The sequence below is a fragment of the Passer domesticus genome, chromosome 1, assembly GCF_036417665.1.
Source record: "Passer domesticus isolate bPasDom1 chromosome 1, bPasDom1.hap1, whole genome shotgun sequence".
NCBI lineage: Eukaryota > Metazoa > Chordata > Aves > Passeriformes > Passeridae > Passer > Passer domesticus.
The window spans coordinates 136453344-136479533 of NC_087474.1; the positions used below are offsets into that span (position 1 = coordinate 136453344).

The following is a 26190-nucleotide window of genomic DNA, read 5'->3' on the forward strand; positions in this document are numbered from 1 at the left end:
TATTATAATATTATTATTATTATTTTAGCTGTGTGAATGCTCATATGTAGGGGGAAAAATAAAACACGCCAAAACCAACTGGTTTTTCTATTCCGTGAACTAATCGGGGAAATTTTTTTTTTTAACATACTGATTGTGCTCCCCAAGGCTGTAGATTGCAGAACATGACACAGTCACTCTTGCTCCCTGTACTAGATTCGGTTCAGGAAAGCAGAAAACATTTATTAAAGACAGTATCAATATTGCACGTGTAAAAATGAGCAATTGCACATCTAAATGAGCGTGTAATTGTAATTGCATGTGATCTTAGGTTTGAAATGGATGGCACTTAACAGCAAAGTAATGGCTTTGTGCTGAAATGAAAGGACTCTTGGGTCAGCCTGAGGGCACACTTGTAGCTGCAAGTTTAAAAAGCCATTTTCAGTGTAATTTGATACTCAGTTCTGCAGCCAAATGTAATCAGTCTATTTGCATATGTAATTGCGATTTATTTAGCAGTACTTTTTTGGGAGAGTTTGTTTTTTTTCTTAACGCCACTTTCAAAATAATTTCATCACAAAGCAAAAAAACAAAACAAAAGACCCAAAACAAAAGCAACCGTCCCCTGAAACCATTATTTCCAACACTGTATGCTTTATTAAGTCAGTCAACAGAACAAACACCAAGAGACAAAAATGTATACGTAAATCTATATATGCACACACAGAATATTGTGGTTGCACTTTCTTGAAGTGGCTGCTTTCAGCTAAACTAATGATTTGCCCTGTGGGGGCAGCCCAGGGAAAGAACACAAAAACTCTTCTACCCCCTGACTGTTCCTGAAATCGAGCTACTCAATATATCGAGGTTCATCTTTCAATAGAGTTGAGAATTCAGAATATTAATCACGAGTATTCATCTTGTTCTTTTTGACTACAGAAACTGTTGACTTAAAAGTGGGAAGCTATAGCTGTATTTACTGCTTACTATGTGTAACTAGAGGAGTGTTTATGATCAGCATATAGTACTATATAAAATATCAAATATATTTTCTTCACAAACAAAATTTCTCTCAAGTCTGTCAAGTGTCACATTTCTCAAATTAGTATTCTGTGTCTTCCTTTAAATTAATTTTCTGGTAACATTAATTGTAACAAATTCTCAATATTTTTCTTTAAACTTCTGATTTCTTTAAATGTGGAGAAAAAAAACCAATTCAACAACATGGGTCAAAAGCACTGTGTAAGTACCAAAGTATCTATGACAGATAAAATTATTTTAAAAATAAAATATATATCAAAATTAAACATTCATTGTTTTGGGGGAGATCTGCCTTGTTCATCTCTGAGGATGGCAGTACTGAATTGCAGAGGTAAATTCCTGCACCTGAACTGAAGGTGCATTCAGGATGCACTGAATATTCTCAGTAACTGCAGACACTCAACATCAGCATTTCAACTGACCGTATTTTGTAGGCTCTGAAACACCAGCTGCATGTCCTGCTTCTTGAAAGGGATCCCAGAAACCACAGGCAGGAGGATTAAAAGGCAGAAAAGCCACAAAACCTGTTGGCTCTGCTGTGTCACAGAGGAGCTGGGCAGCAGGGTGTGTGCTTACTGCCTGGACCAGCGCTGGCACTGCACCTTTATCAGAGCTGCCCTTTTGCTTTGACACACAAAACAGTGTCTCTGTTGAAGAATTAGCCTGTGGAGAGCAGCAGAGCTTGAGTTTGCTATGTGATTGCATTGGAAAAAGATGCCATGGGACAGCTGATGCCTAGAGAAGGAAAACAGACTGCAGCTAACAGCTTGACAAACTTACTCTGTATATAAAAGAGGGTATTAGCAAGTATCAAGGTATCTGCTGTTTGCCTTTTTTTTTTTTTTTTTTTGCATTAACAAAAGAATAAGGTAAAGAAGCTAGGAAAGATTTGTGGTTCTGCTTAGGATCAATCAATAAAAATTAATCTATCATTTATGACAAAGTTTTACCATCTATGTCTGTAAGTTTACAACACATGCTAACATTATGCTAACAATCTACTACATATGCTTAGTAGTAGATAGATGAAACGAATAAAACAAAAGACAAACACCCCCAACATACAGTTCTCTTGTGTTTTAGATAGTCACAGGGAGACTCACACATTTAATAACTAATAATATTCCTATCAGAGTTCATTTTTCTTTGGGAGAACTGAAATTCTGAAATCACAGTTCAATAAATTTAGTGACAGTTTTGCACCTTTTTCCTGGGCTAGAATTTCACCTGTTATTTGTATAGATTCCTTTACTCTGAATTCTTACACCTGATGCATTTATCATAGCTGAATTACAAAACCTTTATATATGTTGGAGTTAGTCTCTGAATCTGAAAAAAATCAAGAGAAATCAGCTCATGCTTCAATGCAATGAAGAATTCTGCTTTCCAGTATTTCAGTCATGGGAGTTTGGTTTAGCTTTTAGGCTGATTGAGATTGCTGTCATAGCTTCTAATATCACGAGTATATATAGAGTCTTATTACTAAGACATTGCAACCTGTAGATTCAGACTTAGCATGATTCAGCAAATGGCATCAAAACCTGTACTGATAAATAAAGATGCAGTAGAATGTGGACAGAACAGTTAGGACCAAGAGCATAACAGGGAAAAAAAAAAAAAACTACCAAAGTTTGGAATGTGACATAAAGTAATGTATTAATTGTGCAAAAGAGTAGTGATTGTAAAAAATACACACATTAAAACTATGCATTCATGCTTCTTTGGATTGAGATAATTGTTTGTATCATAGCTGTGACATGGTCATCAAAATGGTTGACAATTTTAGTTTACATGCCAAATAGGAAATATAATTTCACGTTAATACAACTGTTGTGTGTTCAGATGTCTGTATATACATGAGATTAAGAATGACCTAATTGAAAATGAATCCTTTGTAAATTAATCCACTTTTATACACCCTGAGAGATAAGATTTGCTTTTTCACCTTTACCGTGTTAAATGCATATTGCTGACTATTGGAACCTCATTTAGCTTTTGCTAGATGTGAGGTATGGCTGATTTACAAGGAATCAGAATAAAATTCCTTACTTATATCACTATTTATTTATTTACATGAGAAATTTCTGTATATTTCTGTAGCTTATAAGTTACTACCTGCCTTACATCAGTTCACTGTTCTTCTATGCAGTGAATATCTAGTAGCCTGCAAAGATGAACTAACAAGACAGTAGCCAGTGTAACTTCAGTGCATATTTGATCTTTCTGCATTGTGAAATACATTGTCTCCATTTCAGAAGAGGCTAGTCTTGTTCTAAAACAGAGTTTGGAGCATACACCTACCCCCTGCACAGAGATAATCTGGCTGCTGTGTGTGCTGTCGGAGACAGTGAGAATGTAAGAAAGAACAAAATGTTGTGCTTCACTGTGTGGAACTGTGATCTCTTGCCATGTGAACTAGCATGAGAGAACCAAGACAGTGCATAGAAGCAATCTGAGAACTAGCAGTTCAGAGGAGTGCAGAACTAAGTCTAGCAAGTTTTGTCTGTCTGCTTAGCAGCTGCTTTTTGTCTGCCAGAAATAGCAGTTTCATAGACTCAGGGAAGCAACTCCTGCCTGAGCAGGGACTCCTTGTGATAGAAACTAATTGCCAGAAGCAGGAGAGCTCTGGCAAGAGAGCACTTGCTTTGGGGTGCATTAAGGGAAAATGAGTGCATTGTGTGCCTTGCCTTGGCATTGCCTGCTGCAGATCATCCTGCTAAAAGAAGCCAGAAACTGCACACTTTATGCTCCAATGCACCCAAACTGTACTTACTCTCAGCTATCTAAGCTTGCCACTTCATTGTGGCAGTGGACCCATCAAATTTTGGCTGTTTGATATCTCAGGACAGCAGGGTGTTCTGGCCAAGAAATGCTCTTGATTGTTTACTGTGTGTCTCAATAAAGGCAGGGAAAAAGCAAAGGTCACCAAAAAGCAAATGAGAAGAAGGAACAGCATCAAGTCAGAAACAAAAAGAACTGTTGCTGTCATTAACCAAACACAGAAATAATTAGAAAAACCTAAGCACACAAACAAAAACACACACAAAAAAGCAAAATTACTACCTAAAAATGGAACTGTAGCCCTGTAGCCCTGTAACTAGCCCACAAATTAAATTTGATTTTCTGAATATGAAAAAGCTTATTTTCTGTATAAGAACTGGAAGTCATTCACTGGTTGTAAAATGAACAGTTGAAGTCTGATGTTTGTGAGAATAAACACACATCATAGCCCCCTAATAGGCTAAAACCTAAAGGATTTTAATTTCATTTTATTGAATACAAAAAAGAAATGGCAAAAAAAAAATCAGATCAAGTTCTCATTTTTGTGTAGGAAATACTGTTTGTTGATTAGTCTGTGAGCATAAGCTTGCAGAGATATTTGGCCCCATAAGGCAGTTACAGGTGTTCCTTTGTTTTAATTAATAAGTCTTACTTTCTAGGGCTTTAGAAGTATTACCTTAATAATATGTCTTGGTCTGGAACAAATTCATACCAGTACATCATATCTATCTATTTTTTATTATTCTACCACAGCTTATACTAGAACTTTTTAAAAATATATTTTTATGGAGCTTTAATCTGGATTTGGTGTTTATCATATAAGTGTAGTGAAAGAAATGTGCAAAAAAATTATCTGTTTATATAAACTGTGTAAATAAAAATACATTTTCCCTCCAAGTTTGTAAATACAAAAATCTATTTTTAGACAAATATTTCACTTTTCGTGCTTTTAACTGCCACCACCAATCAAACCCAGCCTTTATGAAAAAAACTGTAATTTTATGAAGTAATCTTTCAAGTAACATTTTATGTGCAATTTAATCAACAAATTTAACACATTTTGAGATTTATTTAGTTTTTAATACAAGGTTTTAATTAAGCATAAGAGCATTTAGGAAGTTGAGATTTTGAGGTAGTCTTCTCAACCATTCTTCAGAGAGGTCTATCACTAGGATATATCAGTTTCCATGAGGAATCATCATGTGAGCTGCTGTGACCCTCTCCACCTGTCCCACCTCCTCCACCCAGGAAAGTTCAACTGGGCTGTCAGAATCTCACTGAACATTAGGTGTGTGCTGCCCTGGATCAGGAATTTGTTCAATCTTACCTCACCTCTGGAAAGTGACTTCAGGGACTCCACTCTGGTATCAGTCTCTCTTTCAGGCATACTGTATTTTGCAGAAGTAATCAAACTTGCAGTCCTGAATCCAAGCAGTTAGCATTGTTGAAACTACATTCTATAGTTGTATTAAACAGAAAATGTTCTATCACTCTAGTCAGTGTCAGAAAAAGAAATGGTCATATTCAATGAAGCATATATTCCTCATCAATTCAGAAAATATTGTAGACTTAAAGACAGAGATTCCGTAAATAATAATGGAATAGGAAACTTAAGGTTCAGTCACTTCACATAAATATCTCATTAAATCAACTCACGCCAAGGCTTTCCTTCAAGCCAAGATTAGGATCTACTGTTACTTGAAAATTCCATTCAAGTTTTCCAGCTCAGCCAGCCTGTGTGCTTACAAGTGTGAGACCAAAATCAGCTAATCCTAGTAGGGAAGTAAATGAAGGTTGGTCTCTTTCACCAGGCAGCAACTGACAGAACCAGAGGACACAGTCTCAAGCTGCATCAAGGGAAATACAGGTTGGATATTAGCAAAAAGTTTTTCACAGAAAGGGTGATAAAGTTCTGGAATGGTCTGCCTGGGGAGGTGGTGGAGTCACCATCCCTGGATGTGTTTAAAAAAAGACTGGATGTGGCACTCAGTGCCATGGTTTAGCTGAGGTGTTAGGGCATGGGTTGGACTCAAGGATCTTTAAGGTCTCTTCCAACCTAGTCATTCTGTCAATTATGTGAAATTTCACAAATACAAACATTAGAATTGTAAAAAAAAATGATCATTATCTTCTTTCTCTGCCTACTGTCAGGAATCAGATCAGTATTAGCAACACTTAATGCTGTATTGAAATACATGAGCTGCTGTGGGCATGAGAAGATTCTGCACTGTGTGATGGTAGCACTGTCCTGCTCCTGTCACTGTAGCAAGGGCTGGCTGCTGTGACAGCCAGGCTGCTTCTCTGCAGTAGAGAAGGGCAGGGTTTCACCCCAGCAGTGCCTGTGTGTGACAAAAATTGCTGTCCCCACGTGCAGCCATGCATCAGAGTGAGCTCTCCACACTCCTGACCTGCTCTGTTTTCTTATGCTAAAGCATGGGAAAAGTCAATAGTTTTCAAACTTTCACTTGGGGAGTTCCAAAAACAAACAAGCAAATAAATAAACAAACTTTTTTTTCAATCCAACTGCACTATTTTTTTTTTTGTTTTAAACTCAGTTGAAACAGAAGGGCTGCAGAGTGGTGTTGTTCTGTATTAATTACATTAGCTTAAAATCACTACATTTAACAGATTTTGTTTTCTGCTTTCTACTTTAAAACAAAGATGAAGAAAAAAGCTTTATTCTTACACACAGGTGAAATTCTTCCTGAGTGTTAGAACCTAGCCTTATTTCAAGTCACTTTGCAGGAGAGTTAAAATCACCAACTGATCCTACTGAACTGCTCCAAAGCAGGGTGTAGGCATAGCTGGAATTGTATAGAGCTATGTGGTTTTATTCAAGCATAAACATTTCTTCCCTGTTCTCATTCCTGGCAAAACAGTACTATTTGAACTGAAACTGCACAGAAAATATACATGAAACTTTTGGGATGGAAATTTTTTGATCTAAAAGATTAATATCTGACATTATAAACATCAAAGCAAAATAAGAGACAACTATAGCTCAGGTTTTAAAGCACACTTCCTAGTTCATTGACCTGTCCATCAAAATAATAGAGGTGTTTTCTAACCTCAGTCTCTAATTCCCTTCTCCAATTGTTTGGGGTGGTTTTAGACATTAAGCAATGCATGTAAATCTATGTAAGCTGGAACTATAACCATCTCATTACAAATTTATATAAATTCATGCAAAAGAGCTCTTATTAAATTTACTTTGAAATAAAAGGTTGTTTCTCCATTACACAATATGCTGTTACTGGATAAAATATCATAAAACTAATATGCAACTGTCTTTATGACCCTATGCATCTCATCCAGCTTTATCTTTTAGCCACTGCTTGTAAGTGTTCCCTGACCCACTTGATAATCATTTTATTAAGTCACTGCAATGACATACACCTTGTTATCTGGATTAATTTTCAATCCATAGTCATACCTGTTGCTTTTGCTCACAAGATTTAGCTGAACACACTACTTTCAAATGAACTGTTAAAAAGAACCATAAAACACACTACACAGGTCCAGACCCAAAGTCTGTTAATGTCATGTTCTTTTTCTTCTTTCACCCCCAAAAGCAGCCAACATAAACACCTACAAATTAATATTAAAGCTGAGGTGATACAGGGGTACCTCCCTGGCAGACGCCCCCAGATTCCACTGAAGTGTAACATGACAAGTTGCTAGCTAATCAAGCTAACAAGTAGCTTTATTGTTCTAAAATAAAAACCCTTTTGTGGCTAAAGCTGTAGGAAACTGAGCCTAGATATTCTTTTCTTGTTGGCTCAAATATCCATAACAAAAATCTTGCAAATAACTTTAATCAGATTAAATTCCTCTCTCCCTGCTCCTTCAAGACCTCCATCCAGCCTTCTGCTCCTTCACCTTCATGCAATGTGCTGCAGATCCACAGCATCAGTGAAAACACAGCAAGAAATCTGAATTAAGGAGGCACTTTCAAAGTTATTTCAAGCAGGGCATTGTGCTACAGCAATGTGTGTACAGTGCAGTTGCTCATACTCCTCCAGTACAACTCTGCTGCTGAGTCCTGGGATTGAGACAGGCACAGTTGGAAGGCTGAGGAATGGGGACAATTTAATCTGGCTACTGAGACAAACATTGTACACCCCCCTGTAAAGAGACTAATTTTATGTATGAAGAGGGATTTAATACACTGAAAGTGGATATTTCAAATATTATACATTATATGAAATATTATGGTTAGAATTTTCCATTTCAAGTAATGAAGTGATCCTCATTTCTCCAACACTGCTCTTTTTTCCACAATAGATTTTTTGCCAGGGAAAGTTCAGTCCCTGGCACTGTTAATCCAAATCACACAGGGAATTAAGTAGGAAAACAGGATGAATTAATATAATGCAGCCACTCAACTTCCTCTCAGTTTCTAACAGCTGGAATTATAATAGATAAACAGCACACAAACTTGACAAAGTATTAAGTATTTCCAAAAAGCTGGTGTGCATGGCTTGCCACATCTTTGCAGTTTGATAATCACTGTATTTGAATAATTTTACTGATGGGTTTCTCAAGAACATTTCCAAGGTATTTTTAGACTGCATACTTCATTCAGGGTGGGATTTTTGCTGCTGGAAAGGGCAGTGAGAGAGATCTAACATGACAAATCATCTTGTTGCTACTCACCTATTTATAATTAAAGGCCTTAAAGTTAGTTACAAAGATTTTCTAGAACTTCATATGAAGCTGCTGCCCTGGCAATCCCATACACTGAAAGACAATATCCATTTCTCAACAATAACCACTAATGACTCCACAGCTGCTCCAGCATCTTGTCCAAGCACTTCATTCTGAATTTCTTATCAGACTGGTCTGAAAGATTTAGCTTCTTTTAACATGCTCCTTGTGACAAAGATCTCCTAATAACCCGTTTTTCAGAAACATTACCCTCTTGGCCTCGTATAACAACATGTATGTTGGGTATAAATAAAATCAGCAAAAGACTTATTAATCAGTAGGTTGGTAATTAAAAAAAAAATAACAGTTTAAGATCTGAAGTGTTTCATAGTCAAAAACAACAATTTGTATAAAAGCTCTGGTGGAAAGGAGTGGAAGGAGAAGAGGGAAGAGGGGAACTAAAACCTCAGAGTACAGAAGTCCTTAATCATGAATTTGAATAAGTCCTTCCCATACCTAACACAAAGATAATATCTTGAGGAAAAGACTATTGAAAATGAACAAAACCAATGAGTGATTATAAAACCTCAAAGTTGTTCTAGTGGTCTGAATGCACAGGACAGAAATTTATATTTTTTTTAAATTTTAAGTTCAGAGAAGTTTATTGGGTTGATATGTAGCTCAGCACAGAACATCACGACTGTCTACAAACAAGTCCACGTCACAAACGGCCACATCCACTGGAGTCCCTCAAAGTCCCATCAGATTGTACCATTACATTTCTTTGCTGGTAAGAGTATCACAATTCTATGTACCAGCAGTGGTTGAAATGTAATGACATTTTATAGGAACAACTACCGTGTTTTACTTTGCAAAAGGAAGTAGCAGCAAACACTGTGCTAGTACCCTGATCCAGACAAAAGTAAGTTACTTTGTCCATCCCTTCTGATGAAAAAGGTTGAGAAGAAAAAGAACACAAGACAGGAAATAAAGTACAGCTTAACACAGGGGAGAAAAGTACAAATCCCTTTGATTCATTAAAATAACATCATACCCAGCCCCCTACCATTCCCACTGCCACCCTCACTGAAGTTACAAAAGCAGTGGATGATTTTTTGTACAGCCCTAACCTACTTTATTTCACAGTGTGGAGTGCAGGCAGTATTTTGAAACACCAAGTACCAGGGAAGAGTATTCATAGATTCAAAGGCAAGTGGATACAGGAAATCTCAACAGTAAAGAGATATAAAAAAGCACTAGGAAAAGAAGGGAGTATATTAGTCCATCAATAAGGCATTGACTCAAGAAATAAGAATACCAACAGTGGTTTCATCCCTTATTTATGTCCTCACTCTTCCTAAAACATCAAGATAATTGCAATGTATTATTGCCATCTTATATTCCTGAGGCTACCATGTGGCAAAAATGCAGAGCTCACCTTTGATGTGCAATACCTTTGTGGTTCCTGTATCATATTAGCAAATTTGTCCACTTACACATTTTTATATACATATAAATAACAAAATACATTTAAGTTTGAATAATAATCTTTATTTCTTTATTAGTTTATTTGTAAAAGGTACATTGTAATCCTGAGCTACTGCTTTTATACATTTAGCGTCATACAAAGACAGATCATTTACAGTTCGATCATTTACATTTATTGTGCTCCAAAATCCTTATCCGAATATCATTTTGACTTAGCAGGAACATAGATAATTTAAATTACATGTATCCCTGAAACATCCATATTAATTTACCCATCTGACCCCATTAGCTAAATTACTAGTTGTCTAAATCACTCAGGACATTCCTTCTGAATTTAGCAAAAACTTGTTTAAAATTATAAAGATGGGCAGTGCAAGAACTGGTCCCTCAATCCTTTGTGAATACATCATTAGAAAGAACTTTCTGCTTCCGTATTCTCTTGGCAAGTCAGTGCTAAATTGATTAGATGTACTTTGATGGAATGGTCCAAGTAATAGTTTACTAATTTCCTTATTACAGCAGTTAATGAGAATTTACAGTGTCTCCCTTTGCAGTGACCAGTGTCATAACTCTCCCAAGCAGGGAAAATCTGATGTGATCAGAGGAAAGTAAGAGGCAACCCATCACCATCTTATTGTCATCTACATGACACTGAAGTATTACAAACCAAGTCACGTGAAATGCTTCCCTTAGACCCTGTAAAGGAACTTGTACGAATAACCAGAGTTAAGTTCCATAATCCGAGCATGGCTTTTAGGATTTGCCAGTTAAAAGAAAAACAAAACAAAACAACCAGAACAAACCAAAACCAAAACCTCAGCCCCAGAATCCTTGAGGAAAAAGCATTTATCCTAACTGAAATCCAACCCTGGATAAATGGAAATTTAATTGGACTACCAAAATAGCATCTCTCTACCTGAAAAATCTCCAAGCATACAGTGTTTACAAATGTCTCTCTAGCAACAGTGTCAGTCTTTTAAACACTCACAACTTTCATTTCCTGAATAAGGTCACTATGATCTTAGGCAAAAGATGCAGTAAAGCAGTTCAAGCAAAATGCTTATTGCTTAGGTTTTAAAGCAAGCCACTTGAATACAATTTTAGTTAAAATGTTAAGTACAAATGTGAAGCTACTGTAGAAACACTTATAAACACTCTTGCTTTTGAATTCTTACTGATAATCTAGAAAAATGGCAGACGGATTTCAACATAACAAAGGAAATGTAAAACTTAATACTGTCTGTTGAAATAAAATTCAACGCCTATAAAGACAGAGTTATGAACATGTAAACACAGCTTTAGTATTCAGAGCTAGGGAATCTAGCAGCAAAACAAACTATTTGCATATTATGTAGTGCAATGAACATTTGTTCTTAAGAGACCCCCAGTCTTTAAACTACTTTGAACAGAATGGAATCCTTACAGGAAAGGTTTTAAAAGTGTCCAAGATGTAATATCCAGAACTACTAGATGTTCATCTATAACCTAACAATTTCTCTATGCAAAACTGTGCTCTGGATAGCTGACTTTAATGGCCCCCCAGTAGCAGGCTCGAATGAGGCAGATTAAACCTAAGAGATAAGCAACAGCCCAAGAAACATATGTTGCGTGAAATCGCCTGGCGAAATCTTGTGTGCCAACCTAAAAAGAGAAAACAGTAGTGTCAAATGTACAGCACTATCTGTTCTTCAGGGAAGAGCAAGTTATATTAAGGAGAAGCATGTCAGCACCTTTTCAACTCTGGTAATGGTATTTTATTAGCTTAATTCTACATAACCATAGGAAAATTGAGCTTGAAAGGGAGATCAGGAGACCTTGAGTGCCAACTCCCCAATCAAAGTAGAGTCAACCCCAAGGTCAGACCAAATTGTTCATGGTTTTTAACACAGCTAGGTCCCAAATAACTCCAAGGATGGAGGCTACACAAGCCTCTGGACAAACCTCATGGAAAAATGTTTTCACATACTTTTCCAATTCATAAAAAAAGGAAAAGGAATAGAAATTTTTCTTTGTTTTTGTTTCTGGCTTTGTTTCTATTAGGGAACCTGGAAAATCCTTCATAACTCATTTAAGATCACACATAAATAATTATTCAAGTTAAAACGCAAGTCAGAGGCATAATGAGAATTACACATATGAATTCACTGGAGGTATTTCCTCACATGAACTTTTCTGGGATTCCCAGGTAGAAAGTTTGTTCTAGTAACCAGTATGAGATACTGGTAAGCCAGATACCACTGCTTCCACCTAACAACTGAGCCTTCTCATTTGTAAATAGCTTATGAGCTGGTTTTACCCTTTACAGTTTTACAAATTACAAAGACTCATACATATTTCTAGTGCTTGGAATCCCATTCACCTCTACTGCAGTGGAACTTACATTTCTGGCTATACAGTGACATGTATTTTGGGAAACATGGAAGTTTTGAGAGCTCTAGCAAGACGTTCCAATATTTCTACAGTGAAGTGAACCATTTTTCATAAAACTGAAGTTTTTAGAGAAAGAGTCAAATTTAGCATCAGAAAAAAAAGAGATTATCAAAGAAGTGCCAGAATACCTTTTAAAAAAAATTTTTTTTGGCCTACTCAGATGATTAAGTCCACAGTTTTAATAGAGATAACAAAAACCACACCAGTTTAGGAAGTTTTTACTCAAATGCTGGGAAAAGAAGAGCTAGTCAACTAAGAGAACTCCTTTCAACACACACAGCTCTGCACACAGCTGCAAATTTATCATGGGACATCACTCACAGTTAATCCAACACCAATGAAGATGCATATCATTCCAATTGTGATATATGCACAGCAGCGCCTCCGTGGCAGAGCACTTCCAACAGAAGAACTGTTAGAAAATAAATGGTATTGTAAATGAAAAGCAAACAAAAAACCCCAAACCAAACCAAGCAAATAACAACCACCACAATAACCACTCCTACCATCAACAGTAACTGTTCAGTCTCAATACACCATCTTCAGTTTATAGAGTTGTAAGCAAAGTCTACAGTTGTAATACAAAGTACAGGACAGAGTCCTCACTTTTATTTTAAATAACTGTTGGTGATTGTCTAGTATCTAAAAAGTTATGTGCTTGAAGAAAGAGAATGGTGCCACACCCACAGTCTGTGTGTGTCTACCTTCTGTACCCACAGTGCACCCCAGTAATTGTCTTGGACAGCCTTTGGATGGCAAAACTCAAGTTTGCTTTTCAGCTTCCATGCTGGTTGCAAGACATCCTTCAGACTTTTAGTACATCAGCATATGGCTTCAGTACTTCACTGCATCTAAGTAATTGAAAGTTTCTACCACCCCTACATGTCATTAATAACAACCTTCACTATCCATTTCTTGGATACTCAATACTCTTCAGTGACTAAACTGCTCTGAAGATAAATACAAATCATTTTAGTCACAGACATGTAATTTTTTTCCATGTTCAACATCTCCAAATACTGAAATTCTTTAGGCTATTAAGTCAACTTGAAGAAAATGACAAGTTCTTCTTACTTTGCAATTTCTTTCTGAGTTCTACCACAATTTATATGAGCTGCAAAAATAACTTCTGACAACCAAGGTAAATAAATCCCCTGGAAGTTCTGTCACTCATCATCTAGAGGACAGACAGCTCTGTCTCTACCTGCTGCATCAAGACAGTGCTTCACTCTAACAGACTATAAATGCAAATAAAACATAACATTATCTACTGTAGGTTAGAAAAATTATTATAGAAGCTCAGCATTATTTAGCAAATACATCTTGAGTCACACATTTGCAATCACATACACCTTAGTAATAAGGAAAATAGGAATATGATTTAAGTCCACTGAAACACAGTTGAAAAGACTGGAGAGGCAGAAGTGCTTTTATAAAATATGCATTATCTTTCTTAGAGGTGTTTTGAAGAATCCTGAAGCATTAGTTAAATACTTCATCCCCTCCTGGGAGATCAACACACCTTTGGAAATAGTGTAATGCTTTTACTCATCTCATGATAGTTCAACCTATTCAAGATAAATGCATAACAGAAAAAAAGCACTGCTGAACATTTGAAGCAGTACACGCATCATATGACTGACCAAATTTTTGGTTCCAGTTAATTAACCACATAGCAAGGCCTCATATGCTTAGCATGTGATTAAATTTTTTTAAGCATTTGTCTTAGAAAGCCTTCAAATAGATTGCTTTAAGCAGCTTTACTTCAATGTTATTTCTTTACAAGGAATTTCTGAAATGCTCCAAGAGAAAACAAACAAACAAACACAACCGCAGTCCTCAAGCTAACACAATGAGCTTCATCTTTCAAAGCAAGAGTTGAATAGAGTGACTACTCACAAGCCGTTTTCAGAGGAGCTGGAAAAGTCCCCAAACAGTTTTTGGGGACTCATTAGCTTCCATGAGGAAATTACTTCCTTAGTAAAACCTCACAATACATAGTGAAATGGGACACTGGAGGGTGCCTGGGCTAGGATTAGGGTAAGAGAATTCCCAGTTGGGCCAAATAATGGTATCTGAGCCTCTCACACACATCTCCACTTATTCCCCCAAAAGCCACTCTACAGCCATTCCAGAAAAGGGTTATGTTGTTCAATTCCAAGTTATACGAGTAAAAAATAATAAAACCAAAGTGTAGTTTTATAAAAGGGAACAAGGGAAGAGACTGAGTTTGCCAACCTGACCTTAGGTTCCTTCCTTTGCAGGATTTTGTGGCTATGTACTCAGACTTAATTCTATTACAGAGCTGGATACCATGAGATAAGCTGGTAAAAATGTCATGTTCAATACACCTAATACATACATGATATTTATTGTACCGTGTATTGCACGCAGAGTCAAAGTTCATTCTGGGAAAGACACTTTCACTGTCAGAGGTGACTTACAGTCTTATTTTTGTAATCATAATATTACAGGTGTTGTGTGTTTATTTTCCATCTATATTTCTCATGTGCCTCTTCTTATTCAGTAAGAAAGGCTGGGGGAGAAACCATCAACTCAAATACCACAAAACAGAAATGTAAGGAATGTCCCAATTTGTCTGTTTTTCTCTTTCCACATTAAGCAATGATTAAATAAAGATATTAAAATTTTTACAGTCATGTAACAGACCTAGGAGTCCAAATAAATCATTATTCATCTTTCACCTCCCAACGGTGATGTTAGCCACTGGCCTCGTCTAGATAGTGAGGCTTCCTCTACACACCCCAAATTACACATAAAACCCCCAAATTAACTTAAAATAAAGAAAGTTGAAACTCTATCCCAAAAACCTACCAACTGTGAAAACTCTGACAAAGCACATTTGGCAATATTAAAAATGGGATCAAAAGAACTTTCTTCGTATCACAGAAGCAAGCAATTAGTTCCATTATGGGAATATGAGGGAACTCTCTAGAAAGCAGCAGTTCCTTCTTTCTGCTGCTGAGGAAGCAAAGGCACCTGCCAGAACTCTGGGCAGCAGCAGCAGATATGAAAGATGCCAAATCCAACACTGCATCAAGGAGTAAATGGAAGAGGGGAAAACTGACACATGGGACAAAGGTTATAAAAGAAGTACCACAGGAAGGAATGCTGAGTCTCTTGTGCTCCAAGTAATAGGAATTATGACGATTAAACATGCTTTTAAGAGGAAAATTAAAATGCCAGTATTTTGAAGGTGAATAGCACTGCTGAAATAAGCCTCCACAGTAGTGATGAGGTTCCAACATCTCAGTCTTTCTTAGAAGTCCTTTACAGGGCAAAGGTGTTCTAAATTCATTAAGGTTCATAGTTTTGGCAGACCTTAGAAAGTAAAAGAGACAGATTCTACAGGAAAAAAAATAGATTTTACATTTTTAATAATAACCTGTACTATTCAATTCCCTTTCTAGTAACTGAATTAATGAACTGAAATTTCTAGATGATTTAATATATATCTTGCCAAAGAGAACAGCAAACAAAAAACAGCTCCTGCTTCTTCATCATTAAATAAGAAAAATACGAGAAGCCTTTCCTGAATCTCTCACTCTCGGAAAACAAGCTGATAAACATCTGGTATTTAAAAATACAGAAGGACACTAAATCAGCAAAAAACCCAGGTGTCACTATAAAATACAACTGTATCACAACAATTTCCTCATTAGCTACATTTATTTTCCCAATGCAAGTGTCAGGCAGAGCCACTATCCATCAGCAGGCTTCTGCAAACACCTTACCTATACTAACATGACAGGTTTATAGTGCACTTCCAAAGTCATTTTGTCATTTACCCAATAAAATTTTATTCTCTACAGCACAATTAATTTCCTACATTTCCCAAGTTATTTTGCAAGATAAAACAAGTGTGTCACAAAATAAAGTTGTATCACAATGGTAGCACATAGATGGGATTAAAAACAGACAAGAAGATCCTATTTGCCCCTACATTCAGATATGAGAGGTTCCTTTGTTTAGGTATTATGAGGCATGATGGCTTTATTTCTCCCTGAAGTTTAATAATAATGAATATATGAACTTTCATTAACTTTTTCAATAATGAACTTTTCATTATTAACTTTTTCATGTAATAACTTCTGATTTGCCCTGCAGTTTTAGAAGACATTCGTAATATAAAGACCTAATATCCATCAAGCAAATGGAAGGTCACAAACAAACTACTTGCAAAGATTCACTGCACTTTTAAAAACATTTGAAACAAAATTATGAATCTGAACGTGTCAGCTGATGTCTCCTTGAAAAACTTGTTGCTGCAGTGATTCAAAGTGCCTTTTGCCTTAGTCTACACAATCCTTTTTTCAGTGACAACTATCAACTTAATCAACAGAAGGAATGAACAGTTCTACATCTGACTACTCAGCTACTAATGAAAGAAGTTTTGTATTTATAAGATGAAGCCCTACATTCCCTTCTAACTGCATGGCTACGCTGACCTCTGACAAAGACCTGAGAGAAAGCAGGTCACCGCAGTTATTTATTCCATCATCGTGACTCAAAGCTGTGTCTCACCTATGCTGTGCCCTAAATCCATGTATCAGAAATGTTTATGCTGCTGGAAGTGCAGAACTCCCAACCATCACATCCCAAATGCGGGAAAACACTGAGCAACTCATTCAAAGCTAAATTACAATATTGCACAGTTTGCATCCTCAGCCCAAGGACAGACGTGCCCACTTGTTAAAATTTGTTTTGCATTCTGCAATACAGTTGCCATGAAAGCTGTAATTATCACAAATTGCACTGCAGAGAGGCTCCCACTTTCCTACATATGGATAGCATGCTTTGCACTTTATGGAGGAGAACACTGCAAAAAACTTTGAGTTCAGTCAGAATTTAAAACAGAAGCAACATTAATCAACAGAGGACAGACCAAAAGATCACATGCTGTGACTTTTGACTGTTGCTTGGAGCATAGTTTATTTTGTTGCTGTTCTTGTTAGGGTTGGGGTTTTTGTTCAGTTGGTTTTGGTCTTTAAGATTAAAAAACAAATAACACTGACCTAAGGAGAGTCAAGAGAAAAGCCAAGGTCAGCTAACAAGGGTGACATAAAATATAAAACATAATTGCAATTAGTTTTAAAACAAACCAAACAGCATAACTCCAACCCCTTTTCAAGGACTGAACAGACTTAATGTGCCAGTACACACCCTGCAAAACAGCATCTCATCAAGACTGAGTTAATTTAACCCAAGCAAATTAGAACATATCCACAGCTCCACACTGGGTTGGTTACATCCCTGAGGTTAAACACAGCACTAGACTGACTTCTCTAGCAAATACTCCAATAAAAAGACTTCAGTCAGTATTGAAGGCCAGGCTATGCCCACACCTACAGTATATTTATCCTAAACTTTCTCCTTCCTAAGGGACCTGCTAGTTTTCCTACAACATGCAACACAGCTGAGGTTCTCCAGTCCCAGTGGAAAACACAGTTGTTCCTTTAACTGGAAGTCACACTTGCCTGTCAAAGGAAGACAAATATTTAAATAAATCAGCAGGACATGAAGGTCTCTGAAGTCATATTTATGTCTTATTTCACACCATGTGGCTGAGATTCCATACAAATTTAAAGTATGTTACCAGTGCAACAATTCAAATTAAGACTTCCTGCACTCAGATAAGAAAGGACAAACAAATACTCAAACAGAGAGGCCCAAAAAACCCAAAAAGCTTACAGCTCTTGTATTCTAATTTTTCTTGTCCTTCCTGAAGTAATAGCAAATGAGTACCCAAGTTATTCCACAGTCATTCATAAACATTAAACAAGATAACACATTAAGATGCTTAACACAAGTTGGGTGTTGTGTTTATAGTATCAGTAAACCTTCTTTCAAATTAAGACAAGATTATTTTTCCTCTCTTTACAATGAAGGAATTCAAGTTCTACCTTTAAAGATGATATCTGATTGTTACTGTATGAAGAGGTAAAATTTCAAGGCCATAAAATGTTAATTTTAGCAACCTATTCCTGTCTCTTGTTAGGAGCTTATTTTTGCCTCTATCAATTCAATCAGGACATTTTCATAAATGCAGGTGGATATGTAAAAGCTACTGATTTCTGCATAAAGAATGGAGAATTCACATGCACACAATATCTGCTTTAGCCTTGAAGTTCAGGTGAGCACAGCAAAATAATCAGCACAGCCAAGACATTTTACTCCAAAGACTTACAGAAGAAACACTGGCTACTTCACAATAATTTACATAACCTTGCTTTCAGAAAACTTACATTTTTTTGCAGTGTGGGCATTTTGCTAGTGTGTTAAACCTCAGTTCCATCCACTGTAAAAAGAAAAAAATGAAACGGTTGAAAAGCAGACCTGAGAAAATGGTTGTTGCACTTAATGTTAAATGTCACTAAGAAAACATTTTGCTTCTCAGACTCTTTGACTTGTTTGTTTTCTTCTATAAATGGGATGCCCTTTTGTCAGAGGCAAAATTGGATTGGGATTTCCATGTGAACATTTCCCATGACTTGCTTCAGTATTACAAAATTTGCTTGACGTAATGTGGTTGCCATCCACAGGCGTAGTATGGGCAACATTATAATTTTAATAGGTTTTATTCTCTTACTTAAAGACTATGAATATACCCTGAATCAAAATATGTGTGTTTTCTTTGGCACAATTACAGACAGAAGGATTTTCCAATCTTTTCCCAACACTTGCACCATTTATGAAAACTAAGTTATGGGTATACAGAAAGATGTGGTAAAGAATATTTAAGAAAGCAGATATCAGGTTTTACATCAATGAAATAGAGAACACTCCTGGTTACTTTACATGACTGTTAAAAAGACAATATGTAAAAACTGTACATGGTGAGATCACCACGTTCTATGCTCAGACTAAAACCTATGTGGTAAACAGTCTTAGTGAAAGCAATGCCTAGAACTAACTCAACCAAGGGATACACAGTGATAAACAGCAGGTTCTGTTCAATTTCATTCTGTGATAACAGTATTAAGAAAGCATTTTAAACATGTTTGCCTTGATCAAGGGAATAAGGCTTTTTCTTCTTCCTGTAAGCAGTTATTTTGTAACTGCACCTCTCTCCCCTGCCTTTCTCAAGTGGAGGATAGTTGGAAGTTTTCTGGGTGATGCAAAAAAAATCACACTGCAAGTTAAAAGCAGAAGAAGCCACAGTGCAGATCCCCAGTGCCTCCATGAGGCCCTGCCTTATCTCCATGAGAAATCTGAAGCTGTCCTACTGAAGTGAAAGTGTTATAACTGCTACAGCCACAAATCAAAACCAGAGCCCATCCTCCTATGGACAACAGCACCATTTAAAAGCTGAGAAGAAATTTATGATTTTTATGAGCAAAGAAAGATGTGTCTTCTCATGGCTTGTCAGTATGAAGAGATTTTACTGTGAGCAAATTTTCAAACAGTGGTATTTATTAAGCATTTTCCTACCTCTTGAATATCTCCCTCAGTTTTTTTTTTTTTACTTGGGGATAAATCTCCACTAAAAAGAAATCCATCCTTTATTTTCTTGTTCCGAAGTACCCATTTACAGGACAACTATGTAACTGGTATAATTTCTTTACAAAACTTGACCAAACTGATTTAGCAGAGTTTTATTTTATTCCTTAATAAAACACCTGTAATGCTCCCCACCCAAGCAAAGCTTTTTAAGAGCATTCATTCTACTTCCACATTCCTGGCAGAGGACCAAGTTAATTATTTTTCTGCATCGCTTTCAAAAACCTACTCAATTTTCCTTAATTCTACACAGTGAAAGTGGGATAAAATGCAATTGTCAGTACTGGGGATGGAGAGAGGCCTCACCAGAGCAGTTATTTCAGCTTTTTAAACTGCAATTCCAGAAATAAAAGGAAGTCAAATTCCAGGATCTATATTTTACCTAATTGTAATTCAGCTTCACTTCTATACAGCAGTTTCAATTCTATATCACAGTGTAGGCAACTCCATTTCCTTAGTTACTCATTAATAATCTTTCCAGAGTTTTAAGATTTCTAATTATTAGCCCAAATTATTAATGGCTACAAACTCAAATGCATTTGGGCTTCAATTACTGATGGAAAAAGGAGTCAGCAATAATCTGTTTTCATTGAGAGTTACCTGGAAATAACAGAAGCAGCAGCTGTTATGATGCCTTTTACACAAACCAAAAAGTATTTGTAGAAAAAGAGCAAAATTGTGGCAAGACTTTCAAAGTACAAGAACTCAAGTCACATTAGCACAGTGGGGAAACGTTATGTTCATGTACATTCTAAATCATGCTTAAGCTGGCATTTTTTACCCATACTCCAGAGTGCTTTAAAGTACCTAATATTGATTCATGTTGTTTAGAAGTTACAGTTACATGAAATTTAGCTCTCTGCTGAGAATACAATGATTTTTTTAATTGGAGCAATACAATATACAGCCCAGATCCCTGGTCAGATGTACTGAAACACAGATGAAGAGATGAGGAATACAGAACTCGTCAATATGTCAGCAGTGGACAAAACCAGACATCCATCAAAGGAATTACTAGAAGAACAGTCAAACATTTTCCTTCTAAGCCTACAACAGTTCTCAGTGCATTCAACACAAGACAGTAAAACAAAAACAAAAAAAGTAAACAAAAAGACATATGTAGAGAAATATATACACAATCCTACATACAGCTGCTGCTGCAAAAACAGCTTCTGCTCCATCCCCCTCTTGTTCTTTGGGAAAGCAAAATACTTTCACAAACTAAAATATATCTTATTTTACTGAGAAGCTTAATGGGTTTCCTATTCAATTACTCCAAAAGAAGTAATTTTCATATTTGATTACTTAAAAAAACCCCAAATTGCCAAAGCACAGCTGACAAAGCATAGTGCTTAGCCTGCAGCCTGTGGCTTCCAAAGCTTGCTCCTGGCTTCTTGTCCCTGAGGACCCTCCAAAAACAGGACAGTAACAGGAAAATGTCAGAGAGGGGAGGACACAGGGACAGCCCTCCCTTGTCCTCCATTTCCACAGGCAACTCAGCCATTCACAGCCACAGACCACTGCAGGCAGAGGTCCCTCAGAGAGGAGTAGCAGGGAATGACTGCTGGCACAAACAGTAACTGCACAGCCCAAGTCCAAAAACTCTCAAAACAGCCCAAACCAGATCAAACTGATATTCAGCAACACACTTAAACCCTCATCCTGCCCTCCTTTTCTGTTCTATTCCTTTTTCCACTTGTCAAGTCCAAACCTGCCAGAAACAGTAGAAACCTTAACACAGAAAGAACTTCGATCAGGTTACCAAGGGGAAAAAAAATCTGATTAAAAAGATGTGAAGTATTGATAGTTTGGCTACGATTTCACTTCAGTACTAAGCCATTCTTCCAGCTAAGACAGAGAAAGTTTAAGGCACTCCATAGCAAGGAGTGTGGTTTTTATAATTTGTGTTAAAACAACCCTCCATATGCAGAGGCAAGAAAAACAGTCAGGTTTTCAAATGGAAAAAAAAATCTTGGAAAGGTGGTAAACCAGCTGATACTTTAAAAAAAAAAACACAGGACACAACAATTTGACTTTTCCATCCCAGGGATTCTAGCTTTGATTGTCTATTTTATATTTTTTAACTGCTAAGTAAAATAAAAGGGATACCCTAGTGAGCTGCTGAGAGATGCATCTAGCACTACATATTTTCTTCACAACATTGAGATATCAAAATGCAGAAATACTAACTCAGAAACTGAGCTTCCAGGCTGGCTAAAACACTTTTTTGTTGCTTCTCTGCTTATTCTCAAATCCAAGCAATTTCCTGATTTTTCTTAACTAAAAATTTCATTTTCAGAATCTCAGACTTAATTACAGAAAAAAGTGGAAGCAAAAGACTGATGGGAAAGCTGTCTAACATGAGCTTTCTTAATAACTCAGCATAAAAAAATAGCAAGCTCCCAATTTCTAATGGTTCAGAGAGTTTCTTTTCAACATATCATGGAGTGACAAGTTGGTCTTATCCTGGCAGTTTTTCACAGTTCTCCTCCCCACCAGGGCAGGGGGGCTGATCCATAAACCTGAAGTGAAGACTTGAAGGCACAAGCCATTATAAAGCCTACCACAAGCCAGCCCTTCTCTCTCTGCTGGTACAAGCTGACATGGAGTGGCATCCTCTAAGCTTCCTTGTTCCTTGCACAATATGCACTTGAGTATTCTGTGATCTTTATGTATGTTACAATCCTTTGTTTCAGGAATGTGCCACCTCTCGTGACTGTTTTCTTTAACTGTACCCCCTACCTACTCATTCCCTACAACTCACAGATGTGAAAGACATTCAGTCACTGCTGGATGATGAAGCCAAAGCTAGCTTGTTTGTGCATGGCAATCAAAATTCAAGTGTGGCAGCACCTTGTCCATTTAGAAGGCTACACAGAGTTCAACAGCAGAAGAGCATTTGTGCATCCTTCAACTTCAAAAATGGGATCAGCTGGCACTCTCACATATAAACCAAAACATCCAGTTCTCCAACAGCCTACAGATATGCCAGCGGCAAGTACCATAACCAGCAGCTTTCCAGGGCTCCTACAGCAATGACAGAACTGCTCCCTTGGCCACTGCAGAACACAGCCACCACTGCAACCCTAAAACAGAACCTGGAAAACCAACTTCCAGCACTGCACATTCTCACATCAAGAAACAGTAAGACATAGGCTTTATCTATCCACGTACAGAAAGACTGTTAAAAATAACCAAATACAGACCATACACTCATATTAATGAGTAAAGAAGTTTTAGTTCCTCAGTGATGCCAGAGAGTGAGGCAATACACTCTAGAAACTGCTTACAACAAACAGCTTGAGGGATAGCATGGTGAGGCAAGAAGGAGAATCTGAAACTTTACTTACAAGGAATGTATTTCCACAGTGCCCACACACCACTCTAGTTCCATCTGGTTGAACTGGCAAGGCAGGTTGAGCTGGCTGCTCCTCTGGAATCAGCATTACTGGACCAAGAGTAATGATGCGCCTACTGTGGTAAGAACATGAGATACACAGGTAATTTAGCCAGCAAAAGAGAAGGATGATGCGCTCAACAATTAACTCAGTCACTACCAAATATTTTTACATGTTTAAACTATAATCTACTTGTTAAACAGCTGATGCACCCAGTTTTGGTCACTCTCCAAAGTATTTTCAGTTTTAAAAATATTCTCTTTCCCTGTAAGATTAGCCATACAAGCCTAAACCCTGTATCAGACTTGCAAGCAGACACACTCCTCAGAAAAATGAAAACTTAATACCCAGGCTGAGCAAGCCTTAGAATTGAAATGTACGTACCCATGTGAAACACGCAGAAAGAGTAAGGATCTTCCATAACCTAGTTCTCCTTCCCACACTACTGACAACCATGTCAATATAAGAAGCATATCCATATTTGCACAGTAAAAATTCCATTCAAATTGAGTAAACTAAACAGGAAAACCACCCTAGGTTGACTAAATGAAATCTATTTACTTTAAAGTATTTACTTTTATGTTCAACGTGCTTCCAGTTCAGACAATTTGTCAGTCCAAAATGACAGTACCCAAATGAACCAACTCAAAATGAGGATGAGACTTCTTCGAGTGAAAAAAATGAAGGGAAAATTAAAGCAATATTTAATTTGCAATGCATCTCTTCCATCTACAATCAAAATTGTATTCTGAATGGCTTTCCTTCAACCTGGAGTCTGCCATTTAGGTCACACTCCCAACTCTCTCCTTTAAAGTAAAGTACGCCAATTTTGCTCAGTTTCTAGCAAGACAAATACATAGGCTATCTTACTGCTTACATGTATGCTTTTGAGATTATTAAAATAAAATTAAGGAATTTCTAATTTAGTTTAGTTACCAACAATGTGATATATTACAACTGACTATCCCATGAACATTTTCACACTCTGAGAAAATGTTTGGAATGATTTGAAGGCCTACCCAACCAAGTGTTAGTAAAAATGAGTAATTCCCACACGTCTCAAACTATGTTTCAAAACCAGAACAGCCAATAGACTGGTGACTAACTAGGGCACTTGGTGGGGTATAACTCCTCTCCACATATCTGCAGACTCAGCTTTCCTCTCCCTTTCTCCTGTCAGAGCTGCATCACTTCCAATCAAACTCCTCCTACCTCACTGGAATCTTTAACACCTTAAGCCCAATGGTAAGAACAATCACTATGGCAATCACAATTGCTTCTTTTATAACAAGTGTGTACATTAAACTTGAGAGCTGAGAGGAGAATGAAAACTCAGCATAACTAAGGAAACTGAAGTCAATCTCCACTCCAAATACCTACACTGAACTTAGCAAAGTGAGTATACTGTGTGGTTACAATAACCAAGTCTGCAAGAAATTATGAATGTTAAATCCCAGAAATGAGGAGTGGATTTTCTTCTATTGTTCTTTACATTATTTTGACTTACAAAGTAGTTATGTAATGGGACACACATATCTGAAACTTAAATAAAAGGAAGAAACTTTTTTCTTCTTTAATTTTTTAAAAAATATATTCAAAATGGACATTAAGCACTACCAGTGTCTGCAGCAATTCAGTAATGCTCTGCCAGTGTCCATGTAAAGAGACCAAGACTGTGACCAAGGCTGTGAACCTCTTTTAGTTTTAAATACTCAAAGAAAGACAACAGCTGCTTTAAAGAAAACCAGCTCAAGGTACTGGAAGTGTTTTATTCTTACCAGTTTGGTCTTGGACAGCCTATTTTCCGAGATGTATCCTTACAGATAAGGAGACAGTTACATTGACATCTAACATACTTCTTCCCTGAAGGAGGGTTTTTGATTGGCTAAAAACAAAAAAAAAGAACCACATCCACCAGAGAACACACATCAGAAGTCATAGCAATTCACTTTTTTCCACATAACAGGAAGACAAAGCAGAACAACTTCAGAGAAAAGTTCTTGTTAACAGAAATACACTTCCTCTTACAGAGGAAACTTCAGACTCAACACAAAATTAGAATTTTTTTTCTTTAAGAAGTGAAAATTTCCTTATTAGAACAAATAAATTCTGCAAACTCATGGAAAAAACATTAATACTTTAGCAATGACAATTCAAGGCTTCAGTTCAGTTATTATTTTTTTATGTGAGTTTAAATAGTGATGTATTTCAAAAAAAACCATCAAAAAACAACCACACAAAACCAGTCAAAATATCAAACGACCCTTCTTGCCTGGTACAATGGCTTTATTCAACAGTGAAAGGATCACAGTCTGTTTCTTGGTCACTGAGAGACTATGAAGGCACCATGGAACTGTACTGAAATTATCTTTCTCCAACCTGGGAGTCAAGTTTCAATGTCCCTTTCATGCAGCAAATCAAAAGATGCACAATACTTTGGCTTGAAACATTATACATTGGACAGGAAAGTGACTATCAGCAGCAGGTTCTCTACTCTCTCTAAGTGGAAAAAACATTTCCAGCATTTTTAAGGCTTTCTGTTTTCACTACATAATTTAAAGTTCTTTCCATATGTAATATACAATATATAATAAATATATAATAAATCCATATAATAAATTTAATCCAGTGTTTTTCATACTTGCAAAAGCTGTGAAGCAATGCAGTATCACATCCCAAAACTAAAACTGGCAGGAAGAAAAAAATAAAAGCAAGAGACCAAATAGTGAAGACTTGAATTAAGAGGAGAAGAAACAAATAGGACTGTGATCACTGGAAAAGAACCTAGGACTTAAACACTTTCAAGTTGTTTTATTGTGGTCTTTTACAAGCTAACCAAGTGATTGAACAGTATTTCAGGAGAAAGGCATTTATCTAGGGAGAGGCGTGGGTTCAATACTTTCTT

The 26190-nt window shown here is 36.8% G+C and overlaps 1 protein-coding gene across 3 annotated transcripts in view; it reads right to left on the reverse strand.

Annotated features, from left to right (window-relative positions):
- Positions 1–9977: 9977 nt before the first annotated feature.
- Positions 9978–26190, reverse strand: part of PIP4P2 (phosphatidylinositol-4,5-bisphosphate 4-phosphatase 2) — a 36315-nt gene continuing 20102 nt past the window's right edge. For all 3 annotated transcript variants that reach the window (XM_064391256.1, XM_064391247.1, XM_064391238.1), the window contains exons 3-7: positions 25064–25170; positions 23238–23361; positions 18633–18685; positions 12688–12778; positions 9978–11577 (exon numbers count right to left, since the gene is read on the reverse strand). In XM_064391256.1, coding sequence (XP_064247326.1) covers positions 11434–11577; positions 12688–12778; positions 18633–18685; positions 23238–23361; positions 25064–25170 — 519 coding nt within the window. In that variant the 3' untranslated portion in view covers positions 9978–11433. The remainder of the gene's footprint in view (positions 11578–12687; positions 12779–18632; positions 18686–23237; positions 23362–25063; positions 25171–26190) is intronic.